This window comes from Vulpes vulpes, chromosome 2 (genome assembly GCF_048418805.1).
Source record: "Vulpes vulpes isolate BD-2025 chromosome 2, VulVul3, whole genome shotgun sequence".
NCBI classification, from domain to species: Eukaryota; Metazoa; Chordata; class Mammalia; order Carnivora; family Canidae; genus Vulpes; species Vulpes vulpes.
Window position 1 is genome coordinate 12,444,000 of NC_132781.1, and position 13,217 is coordinate 12,457,216.

General features: G+C 33.7%; 1 protein-coding gene across 12 annotated transcripts in view; it reads right to left on the minus strand.

Moving 5' to 3' along the window:
- Positions 1 to 13,217, minus strand: part of CEP112 (centrosomal protein 112) — a 397,262-nt gene that overhangs the window by 334,360 nt on the left and 49,685 nt on the right. For all 12 annotated transcript variants that reach the window (XM_072746768.1, XM_025999623.2, XM_072746763.1 and 9 more), the window contains 2 exons: positions 11,349 to 11,396; positions 10,568 to 10,645 (listed from right to left, as the gene is read on the minus strand). In XM_072746768.1, the coding sequence (XP_072602869.1) occupies positions 10,568 to 10,582 (15 nt within the window). In that variant the 5' untranslated portion in view covers positions 10,583 to 10,645; positions 11,349 to 11,396. The remainder of the gene's footprint in view (positions 1 to 10,567; positions 10,646 to 11,348; positions 11,397 to 13,217) is intronic.

Genomic DNA, 13,217 nt, shown 5'->3' on the forward strand with positions numbered 1-13,217 from the left:
AACATACAAAAAAAAGCAAGATTTAATCTGATATAGAGAATAAGTCTACAAACTACAAGTTTTCAATAAAGTATAAAATGTAATATTACTGAAATATTATTTGTCTTTATTTACCGTACCTACATAGTAATTCAATTTAAGGCATAAAAGCTTGAAAACATTGCTGAGGTCAACCATCTGTACTGCCCACGATTACATGATATATTTGTTTACTCACACTTTCTGCGTCTCAACAATCACTACAGCAAATTGCAAACATGATTTCTAAAATAATCAGCACTGTACTTACTCGGATACCTAATTGTTACAATCATTTTTTTAGAGAATTCTGTTAGTTGCTAGTCAGAAGATACTGTGTGTTGATAATTAAGATTCATCCTGATTAACATCTCCAGTGTATCTTATTCTCAAAATGTTCATTGGTGATATTTCATAATGCCAATTGTTACTCATCCTGCTTATTTATAAACACAGCACAAAGAACAATGCATCTATCTCTCTTGTTACCTTATCCGTGGGGCTTAGAGATAGAATTCTCCTGAACAGTAATTTCTTGTCTCCTCAGAACTCATTACATTCAGGGAAAAAGTGATAGTTAAATAGACACAGTGCATGCCGATACTTTTTTTCGAATTTTTAATTTTTGTTATAGAACGTATACAAACAAAATTTACATGAAACACAAACATAATCATAATCCTACTTTATACTGAGGTTTTGTTTATTTTGTTAAGCTTCTCTGCACTCCTTGGTATTCATTTCCTTTTTTATTTGAATCTCTCCCCCTCCTCCCTCTACATTAATATCTGCATGAGGTATTCCATACTAACAACCCAGTATATTTGCATATCTCCTGCCATGTTCACAGAATCATATACAAACACACATAAGCTAAAATGCATACACCGGTATGGGGTTTTGTAGCACAGACTGCCAGTGTCCTCAGAGATCTATCTTCCTTTTCTTCCTTCAGGGCCCCACCACCACTACCAAATTTGGGCTGGGCTGTATCACAGGAGGCTGCATGTGACCTGATGACTAGGTATGGTCAAGGAGGGTATTGGGACAGAAATGCTGCAGGCAACTTGGACTATCTTTAGAAAATAAAGTATTTTTCTTTTCATGCCCTCTTTCTTTCTGAAGGATGACACATAAAAGATAAGGTACTGGTGAGCAACCGCCACCTCAGACCCAGAGACTAAAATCACACTCTGAAGATGAGAGAGCTTCCCCAAGAGCCTGGGCCCTGGATGATGTCACAGAGCAGAGCACTCCCTTACACACCCTGGACCTTTAGTTCACATTGAACTAAAACAAATTTCCTTCTTTAAGCCATTTTGACAATATAGATTTTTTTATTACGAATGTTTTACATACATATATTTTTTCATCTTGCTTTTCTCTCTGAACATCTCATAGAAATCCCTCTTAAAATACCTGCTATAGTTTTTATTCATTCCTTAAGTTCACATTGAACTAAAACAAATTTCCTTCTTTAAGCCACTATACCTTCAACAGTATAGATTTTTTTATTACGAATGTTTTACATACATATATTTTTTTCTTCATCTTGCTTTTCTCTCTGAACATCTCATAGAAATCCCTCTTAAAATACCTGCTATAGTTTTTATTCATTCCTTTAAATTGCTACCACCTATTCCTTAATGAAAACAAAATTTGTTCAACCATTTCCTTTGACACATATTCATCCTATTTTCAGTATTTTTCTAATAAAAACACCACCACAAAATAATTCTCATACATGCATCCTACACACCAGGGCTTTGGCTTCTCTGGTATGAATTCTAAAAAGACAGGCAGATGAATCAATGGTGGATATATCTCACTAAACTTTGCTCTCTGATAAAGGTAAATTCAAGTGCCTACAGGGCAGAATATAAATGCCTCTTCCTGAACAGCAACAATTATAAAAATAAAGTAAATAAAGGTAAATTCACCTTTCCCCTATAAGAGTGGTTACCTCATTATTACTCTGACTTGAATTCCCCTGAAAACTATTCTCTCAGCCCCTTTTTACACATGCTGGGTCTGCATTAATCTTCTGGAAAATACACTGTCATAATTTTGATAACATTTCTGTGGATCAGTAAGAACTTTTGGTGTGCTTCCCACATTAACACACCATCTATCCCAAATATTTCCCCAAAATCCATTATATCTCTACTGATCTTGTTATATTTTTTACTGTACAAAGTCTTTTATTCCACTTGAGTTGAATACCATTATTTCTTTTATACATTCTAGGTATGGGAAGATTTTTAGTTTAGAAAAATCTTCTGATTCCTAAAAGTTTGTTTTGTTTTGTTTGCAACATTTCTATTGTTTTGAGGCTTTTGGGGGGCACTTACAGATTGTTCAGTACATCCAGAACCTGTTTTGTTTCATTTTGTTTTTAGAGGATGAGGATCCAATTCTATTTTATTCCAGGTAAATGAAAGATTGTAACAGCATCATTTATTAACTAAAAGTCTTTTCTCAGTGTACTGATAACGAATTTTGCTATTATATTTTTATTTTTCCTGGGATTTAATTTTTTTCTCATCTGGTTTTGGTGTCAGGGTGTCTCATAAAATGAATTCCGAAGTATTCCTGCCTCCTCTACTATCTCAAAGAATCTGTATAATATTGGAATTCATTCTTCCTTAAATGCTTCCTTATATAAATAAGTAAATGGAAAGGGAAAAAGTATTTTAGTAACCTTTTTGGATAACTGTGGATAGTCTTCTTAAGTAAGCCAACACTAGCAAGTACTTGCACTGTAGAATCTGAAACTTTTCATGCTCTGTCACAGTAAGTTCTGTTGATCTACCTTGAACTTGGGATGGACTTTTTACCCAGGTGTGATCTTATGACGGCACATTACTCATTGTGAAAACATCAGTTCAATAAGTTATGTGGATTTCCAAATATTGAAAATTTCATTGTACAACACCAAAACTTCACATTGGTTAATATCACTATTAATCTCACCAGAAAGTCTTAGAATTTGAAAGCTCTCAAGCTCACAGTGACTGACAGAGCTTCCAAAATTCTAATATTATCATTAGCAACAAATATCAGTTCTTGTACTTGAGGTGGGTGGGGGAATGGGGTAGCTGTGTGATAGGCATTAAGGAGGGCACGTGTTACATAAGACTGATGAATCACGGAACTCTACCTCTGAAACTAATAATACACCATATGTTAATTAATTGCATTACTGTATGTAAAGGCCAAAAATGAGAGTAGACTCATCAACAAAATGGCAAGAAATTATGGCAGATTCATTTAATAGAAAGCTAGGTGGCAGATTCACCAACATATTGAGCAAACACAAAAGAATATATAAATCTTGGTTCTATTTATATGGAGTTTAAAATCCACTAAGATAAAAATATTTTCATTTTTAAGGATGCTGGCTTTGGTGATAAAATCAATTTTAAAAACAAAAGTGGTAAATTATCAGAATCAGGATAGTAGTTATTTTTTTAAAGATTTATTTATGTATTTATTTGAGAAAGAGAACATGACTAGGGGGAGGGCAAGAGAAGGGGGAAGGGCAGATGCTTAAGCAGACTCCCCACTAAGCAGGGAGCCAGACGCAGGGCTCCACCCAGGACTCCACTTAACCCACTAAGCCACCAGGCACTGCAGTAGTTACTTCTAAGGAAGATGGAAACAATTATGTCTGGGAATGGTCAGGCAGCAGGCCTCTGGGATGTTGGCAGTGATCTAATTCCTTGCCTGAATATTGTTTACAATGGCATTCCTTTGTGTAATTATTTATCATATATTGTGAGACTGTGTATCTGAATTTACATTCATACAAAATGTTTTAAAATATCGATTTTCTCATTTGCTATGTTGATAATATAAATTTGCTATCTTGGATTTATTTAAATTCTATCTTTAATTAGCAGATTCACAAAGGTAAAAATATATAATTGGCATCATATGCGAGAATGAAGCAACATCCCTTTTTATACAATAGGTTAGAATGTTAAATTTAAGTGAAGGTGAAGCTCAAAGGAAATTTTCTATTTTATTCCACAAAGAGCAATTTCTACCATCTGCTCTCTGAAAACTGATGGTTGCTCTAAAAATTGATCTCCCCTTGTGCTGTCTCATACTTCATTTCCAGTGACAACAGTTTTCCACATAACTTAAACTATGTCAGAAATCTTTCTTAAGAACACGAAAAAAAAAAAAACCCACTCCTTAATGATGCTCATTGTCACAGAATTCTGTGATATAATATCACAGGAAATGTGTTAGCAATTAAAAAGGCAAACACCAATAAATAAAAAATAAATTTACCAAAAAAAAAAAAAAAAAAAGGCAAACAAGTTTGGGATGCCTGGGTGGCTCAGTGGTTGAGCGTCTGCCTTCGGCTCAGGCCGTGATCCTGGAGTCCCGGACCGAGTCCCACATCGGGCTCCCTGCGGGGATCCTGCTTCTCCCTCTGACTATGTCTCTGCCTCTCTGTGTGTCTGTCACGAATAAATAAATAAAATCTTAAAAATAAATTCAAAAAAGAAAAAAAAACAAAGGCAAACAAGTTCAAGTGTGTTTGTGAATGATAGGCTACAGTTAAAATAAAGGATCACTGTCTCTGAACATGTTTTCCCATAATGTCCAAAATTAATTGGAAATTTAAAAGAACATTTTTAATTTTTTATAAGTTTATTTTTAACCTCCAAAAAAACCTACTACAAGTCTTTAAGTGCAATAAAATAATATTGCTAATATTAGTCATTTAACATACATGGCTTTTACCACACAATTATAAATTTAAAATGAAAGTTGTATTTTATAAAGTTTGATTTCTAAAAGCTATTTTAGAACTCTCTAAAGTTTAAACAGAAGTAAATCCTTCATTAAATGCTTCATGACACAAATGAACCCTGTAATCTGTATAAAATTTCATACCAATCAATTCTCTCCACACTTACTGCCTTCTTTAACTTAAGCACTGCAACCTCCTAAATTTTTTATTATTAACATTAAAATTGATGGCTCTAGATTACCACCACAACAAAAGCCTGTGAAACAGATCTGAGATAAAAATAAGATTTACAAAGAGACAAAAACAGTGAATTTTTTCATAATCATATAATAAGAAATGTTTTTCTAGGTATGATACAAAAACCACAAGCTATAGAGAAAAGGTTGACAGATTTAGCTTTTAAGAGAAAACTTGTATACATAAAAAAATACCAGAAATAAGAGACATAGAAAAAATGCTTGCAAGAAATATTAAAAAAGCCAGAATTCTTTAATATAGAAATTGCTAAAAAAAAAAAATATATATATATATATATATATATAGAAATTGCTCAGGAATCACATGACAATATAATGAAAACATATGAAACTCTAAGAAAAGACAGCTCACGAAAGTAAAATTAAAACACACAAAACAGGGGCACCTTCCACTCAGATAATGATCCCAGGGTCCTGGGATCCGTCTTGCATCAGGCTCCCTATTCAACAGGGAGTTTGCTTTTCCTTCTACCTCTGCTCCTCTCCCTACCTCTGCCCTTCCCCCTGCTTGTACTCTCACTGTCCCTCTCTGTCCCTCTCTCTCTCTCTCAAATAAATAAAATCTTTAAAAAATAAAAATAAAACAGAATATATGTTCATTATCATTTATAATAAATGAAAATATCAAAACAAGATATTATTTTTCATGTCACAGATAATCAAAACTGTTTAGAATTGAGTGCTGATGATAAAATGAGAAAACAGACATTCTGGTATACATAATTCCCACACCAGAATATTCACCTATTTAAAGTATACAATTCAATGGTTTTTACTGTACCAAAGAATTAAACAAAAATCCTCACAATCTAATTTCAGCACTCCACAAAACAACTCTCATATCCTTTTGCCCTCATCCCCCCATTCTACCCACACCTGCAGCCCTAGGCACGCAGAACTTTATTTCAAGGGCAATCTAATGATGATAAAAAAAAAAAAATTAAGTGAGCAACCCCGTCAACAAGCAATTCCATGTCACAGAATGTATCATATAAGAATAAGCCTGGGTGGCTCAGTCAGTTAAGCTTCTAACTTTTGATTTTGGCTCAGGTCATGATCTCAGGGTCCTGGGATTGAGCCCCATGACAGACTCTGAGCTTGTCGAAGAGTCTGCTTAAGGATTCTCTCCTTTTCTCTGGAGAGGATTCTATCCCTTTCCTCTGCCCCTCCCAAAAAAAGAAGCATAAAATACACAAAGATTTAATATTTATACAGGGATGTTCCTGAAACACTATTACAGCAAAATGCATAACTTATATTCCTCAAAAGGAAACTGTATTAATTAAATCCAATATAGCAGTAAAATAAAATACAATGTAACTACTTAAAAGAATGAAGACCATTTCTAACATAGAAATATTATCAGAATGTATATTTAAGTCAAAAAAGCAAACTGAAGCAGTATATAGAGTATGGTCTATAATCTCATTTGTATAAAAAAATGAGATATTAATAAAAAATTTTAAAGAGAATATACACTTTTCAGCGATGATTACCTCTAAAGAAAGAAGATTAGGTGTTGAGAAAATGAAGATTAAATATTTAATAATTCACATTTCATTTAAAATTAACCCACTTAAATAATGCTCTTTATTATTTTTAGAACACCACTCAGCATTTTTCGATGAGAACATGCACAAGACACATCAGGGTTTTCTTACACAGACATGCAAGGCCCTACGAATTTCAAAACAGAAAAGCATTTATCATCATGCCCACAAGTAAATGTTTAATAAAAGTGACTTAAGCAAGTAGATATAGAACTATCCTAAAGGATAACTATGCATATCACAACATAACTATGTATTTAAATTTAGGGAAAAAATCCAAGTTAGTAAAATATCTCTAGGAAACAGACAAAAATAACAAAACAATATGATTCGTATTTTTCATTTCAAATATGAAAATGCTAAAAAAATTTTTGTCCTGCAAATATGTGTTCTATAATTAGTATTTTTGTATTTACAAAGGCAATATAGGGACTCCTGGGTGGCTCAGAGGTTGGGCGCCTGCCTTTGGCCCAGTGAGTGATCCTGATGTCCCTGGATCAAGTCCCGCATGGGGCTCCCTGCATAGAGCCTGCTTTTCGCTCTGCTTGTGTCTCTGCCTCTCTCTCTGTGTCTCTCATGAATAAATAAAATCTTTTTTAAAAAAAAGGGAATATAAACTGTTACTTCCTCTGCCTTCAAGTGGCTCTTGTCTTTTTATTTTCCTTTTCATTTTTGTACACAATAAATTCCTTACTTGTATCTTACAGTAAAATACAATTTTCAATAAGCTTCCAAGTGTTAATTTTTATTCTTAAGTTAAATTATTAATGATACTAAACTTCTACAAATCCACCAATTCAATTTTATCATGTAAGATATAATTCATTACCCCAAAGAAATATTTAGGGATGCATATAGAGACATTAAAGATATTCTTCCCAGGATTATTTATATTAGTAAAAGTATTTTAAAAAATCTCAATTCCCAACAATAGGGATAAGTTAAATTAACTGAGAATACTTCCATAATTTGAAATATAATACAGCCATTAAAAATAGATGCTTAAGAACAATATTTAATAGAATAAAAATTACTCAAAATATACAAAACAATATATATCATCTTAATTTTTTTAAGGAAAAATTTGTGTTTATAGGATACATAAAGAAAAAAACAAAGACAATGCAATATTTTGCCAGCATTTTTATTTCTAGGTTCTGGTTTTATGGGTGATTTTATTTTCTTCTTTACATATCTCTTTATCTTCCAAAATGTCTTCAATAAAAATCCACCAATTATAATTATAAATACTAGTTTAAAAGAAAGATGAAACAGATAATTCTCACACTGGGGCAACTCACCATATACTTTTTAAATATTTTAGTAAGGAGAAAAAAATATGATAAAAAGTTTTCATCCAAAAGGCCAAAACAACTATGTAATTGCACAAAGGATTACTTTAGCCAAAATATATGCACTGGATATATTTTAAGATATGAAGTAAGTTGATGTTTACATGCAAACTTCTCAATGATGCCAAAAATATTTTTGCAGTATGCCAAAAAGAAAAACAAAAACATAAGGGTGTGGAAAAAAATAAAGCCACACACATTTAAAAATGAATGTCTGATGTAATACACGACAGCTTTAAATGCTTTTCTTCTCATTCAACACACACTGGTATGCTTATGCCTGATCCAAGGTGTCGTCATAAAGAATAAAGATATTATTTCATCAAAGACCCCAAAAGATTAAAAAGGCCAGTACTTCCCTTCAATTATTTTAATTATTCTACAGTAAGCAGCCTCAAGAGTAGGAATTAGTACAAAATAAAAGTAAAAAGAAAAGTGGTTAGGGATGACTTGGAATGACTTGTAAAAACAATTAATGACAATTTGGAAAAGAAAGAAATGCAAAATAAGAGCTCAAAAGAAGATACATCTGCATATGAGAAGTATTACCCTCAAAGGCTTTTTAAAATGTAGTTGCTTTTTATTCCAACAGCTTTTTTAAACACTAAGATTGCACCAGGAAACAAAACTCTACATGCCTCCATGCCTCACACTGGAGGCGTGAAATGACAAATCTACTGAGATCAGCAGCAATAATTCCACCAGCCTGAAATTTAAAAGAAAAAATTGCCTTTCCTCCTCCATTATCAACAAAAATTAAATTAGATGCTTATGCTATTGTTTGGAATATCTAAGGAAAAAAAATCAATGTCTTTTATGATATTTTATAAATAAGGTGGTGAGAAAACCCTTTCATATTGAAAATCACCAAACTTAGAAGCATCTTTATTAAAATGAAAGAAAAAATAATGAAAGACACAATTATTTAATTAAATTTATTAGAAACATTAAAACTAAGTCCAATAACATTTTCATATTTGCATAAAATACAATTTACAAGTTTCATACATATTCATTCTCGTTAATTTTGGTAATGACCTCAATTAATCTCCTCAATAATTATATCCTTTTTAAGCAAAAACTAAACTAATATTCTTAATTTCCCAGAGTAATATGACTAGAGAATGATAAAGACAAGTTAAGGACATAGTTTTTCAGATTCCTAATCTGTCTTCTACCACCACACAGATAATTCAAGTGTTTCACTGGTGTCATAAGCAGACATAAAAATAATGATTTTCAAATTTTCTAGAATAGAAATTTTATTTTATTTTATTTTTATTTATTAATTTATGATATTTATATTTTATTTATTTATTTATTTATTTATTTATTTATTTATTTATTTATTTATGATATGATAGACACAGAGAGAGAGAGAGAGAGGCAGAGACACAGGCAGAGGGAGTAGCAGGCTCCATGCACCGGGAGCCCAACGTGGGTTTCGATCCCGGGTCTCCAGGATCGCGCCCTGGGCCAAAGGCAGGCGCTAAACCGCTGCGCCACCCAGGGATCCCCAGAAATTTTTAAAAGAAAATAATAAAGCAAATTCACTTTCATTTAATATCTACTATATGTGAAGCATACAGTTATTTGCAGACTACAGAATTTTCATACTCATCCTGTTAAAGCGGGTATCTCCCAAATTAGACAAAGAAGGCAAGTATCTGCCCATTTTCACACAGCAAACAAGTAGGATTTAAATCCAGGTATTTCTGACTCCACAGTCTATGCTTTTAACCAATAAACAATACTACCTCTTGGATAATTCTATTTTCAAATGACCAAAGAAAGATAGTATATTATGTTACATACTAGCCATAGCATAACTTAATTTAGCAGATCAATTTAAATAGTACAAACAGGGACACCTGGGTGGCTCAGTTGCTGAGAGTCTGCCTTTGGCTCAGATCAGAATCCCAGGGTCCTGGAATCAAGTCCCACATCAAGCTTCCGGCAGGGAGCCTGCTTCTCCCTCTGCCTATGTCTCTGCCTCTCTTTCTGTGTCCCTCATGAATAAATAAATAAATAAAACATTTTTAAAAAAATAAATAATAAATAAAAATAAATAGTACAAACAGTAAGAATAGTGAAACTAGAAAAATACATTAAAATAAGTTGAGATAATGGCAGGATGGAGGGGTTCACTGACGTCAAAGACACTGATTCTGAAAACTGCCACCTCCCAGGTCCTGACAAGCAGGAATGGATACTCAGAAGAGAGCCCCTCAGCACACTCTCACAAAGTGGGGAATGTCCCTGAAAAAAAAAGAAAAATCTTGCCTACCCTTGCATCATTATTTTACATCTCTACCAAAGATAACCTCTTCCTACCATGCATCATTATTCAAAGACCTGAAAACTCATATTATATAAAATACAAAAACCAGGGGATCCCTGGGTGGCGCAGTGGTTTAGCACCTGCCTTTGGCCCAGGGCGCGATCCTGGAGGCCCAGGATCGAATCCCACGTCGGGCTCCCGATGCATGGAGCCTGCTTCTCCCTCTGCCTATGTCTCTGCCTCTCTCTCTCTCTCTGTGTGACTATCATAAATTAAAAAAAAATATATATATACAAAAACCATGTTCATTATCTGATACATCAGAAATATCTCAATCCTACCTCTTTTTCATGCATTCGAGAGAGTAGATGGTCATCATGGAAACTGCTGGATTTTCTCAGGCTGAATTTGGGAGTCACCTGTTCAATAAAATAAGAGTTATTCAATACTTTTTTGGCCTGGCTTATCCTTAACCCAAAACGAAACTCAATTCCCTGAAGTTCTCATCATAATAATACGAACATTGGAGAAAAAGTGATTTATTCATCCGCAAGTGATAGGATTAATAAGACTATTAAACTTCATAATGTGGACTAGTGTTCTTTTCTGTAAATGACTTAATGATTACTTTATTGAAAAGTACTGTCCAGGGCAGCCCTGGTGGCACAGCGGTTTAGCGCCGCCTGCAGCCCAGGGCGTGATCCTGGAGACCCTGGATTGAGTCCCATGTCGAGCTCCCTGCATGGAGCCTGCTTCTCCCTCTGCCTGTGTCTCTGCCTCTCTCTCTCTCTCTGCATCTCTATGAATAATTAAATAAATAATCTTAAAAAAAAATTATAAAAAAAAAGAAAAAGAAAAGTATTTGTCCATAAGAGGGCGCTAGGTGGCTCAGGCAATTGAGCACTCTATTTAATTTCAGCTCAGGTCATCATCTCAGGATTGAGAGGAGCCCCACATCAGACTCCACACTTGTGGAGTCTGCATGGGATTCTTTCTCCCTCTTCCTCTACCCCTCTCCCCCAGCTTGTGCATGTGCTCTCTTTTCCCTCTTCAATGAATAAATAAAATCTTTTTAAAAAAAAAATCTGTCCATAGGAAAAGTCCAATGAAATTCTCACCTACCAAAGAAACTGGGATTGGTTTCTGTCTCAGGTATCGAGGATTTTCTATCTGAAAATTCAAGATAGAAATTAATAATTTATTAATTATTAATACTATTTTTGAGTTTTAATTATTTGATAAAATACAGAATTAAGTTGGTATATGAAAACATTTTCTATATGTCTTAATACTTAGTGTTTTAGGATGGGTATTGCATAATATATTTTTAGTAGTCCACTAACAAAATATAAAACATAAACTCTTTGCAGACAGAAATGCACCATCGTGATCCTCTCACAGCCTAACTGCTCAGCTTCATTTCCACTACTCTTCCCAACACGTTTTAGATTCCCAGAACCCTGGTGACTTACACTGCTAAAATACAGTAGTCTTCTTGTGCCCCTCTACCCCTAGGCACGACTCTATGCCCCTCTAACCTCAACAAGCATGCACCTATTCATCTTTCAAGTCTCAATTTAATTATTACACAGCCAGGCAGGTTCAGTGCATGAATCCTTATATTTGCCTCCAGAAGGTAGAGAATTACCTCTCTATAAGAGTAGAGAATTGCTTTGGGACTCCTCCTATATCTACCTTCCAGGCTCATCTACCCCCTCAGTATACCCTGTACTCTAAGAACACCAAACATTTTGTTTTACCTTTAAAAGCACTACATTCTTTCCCAAATCTCAATCTTTGCACCCTATGAAATCATTCTCCCAACTTCTTCTTATTGTTCACTTATTCAAGACTCTTCCCCAGGAAATTTAATTAAGTTTCTACTACTTCAATTGTACCCTTTTATAATCAAACATCTGTCTTCTATAAAAGAGTAAAAACTCTGAAAACAGATTATGACTGTCACAACCCATCTATCCCAAGCATCTACCACAGAGCCTGGCAGGTAGGTGCCCAACAAATATTCATTAAGAAGAAAAGAAGGAAGGAAGGAAAAGAGAGAGGGAGGGAGGGAGGGAGGGAGGAAGGAAGGGGCAAAATGTACCTGATCCCACCCTCTTATCAAGCTTCTAAACTATCCTAACGTGTCTCTCGTAGCACATTCTAAGTGTTTATCAGTATGTCTCCACATCTGCCTTTGTGCACAATAAATGCAAAGATAATGACTTCTCAATTTTATATTCCTAGAAATAGCATAATATCTAACTCATAGTAGGCTTTTGAGGAAATATTTAGTGAATGAATATACTATATGATAAATTAGAAATATTCATTATTATTATTTCAACTATTTCATTCATAAATGAAGTGATAATTGAAAATCATTATCATGAAATTCTAATCTGACATCTTAAACTTATAATTTATGACATAGATAATCTCAAAATGTACAATAACATAAACATAACTAACCATGACTTCAAACTAGGATAATTGTTTTTACCCTGAAGTATACCATTGGCACCAACTGACAAACTTTGTTAAACATATATTATCAGGATCTACTCCTCCAAAATCTCACTATGTTTTCAGAAAGCTCCTCAAACAATTTATTATAGTTAATAATCAAAGAAGATAATCCATGCCCAAGTTGATGATAAAGATGAGGATGAATAAAGGACCAACTACTAAAAGAATACAGAGGCAACAAAATTAAAAATAGAACTGATTATTCATTTTAAAAAAACATAAAAGCCTCTCTAGCAACAGATAGAATCTGAAAAGTTAACTATATTTTAATACTTAGATAAGGAGTAATTTACAAAACAATTTTTTTTGCCTGAAGGCTGATTCCTATAAAGTAATAACAACTGTCTGAATTGATATTTCTCTCCCTATCCTCAAAAACCCGTAAAGATCACCAAAAACAGCACATAAAAACACCCATCACCTATGCCTACATCATAATAAGGAGAAATTACTAAAACTTTT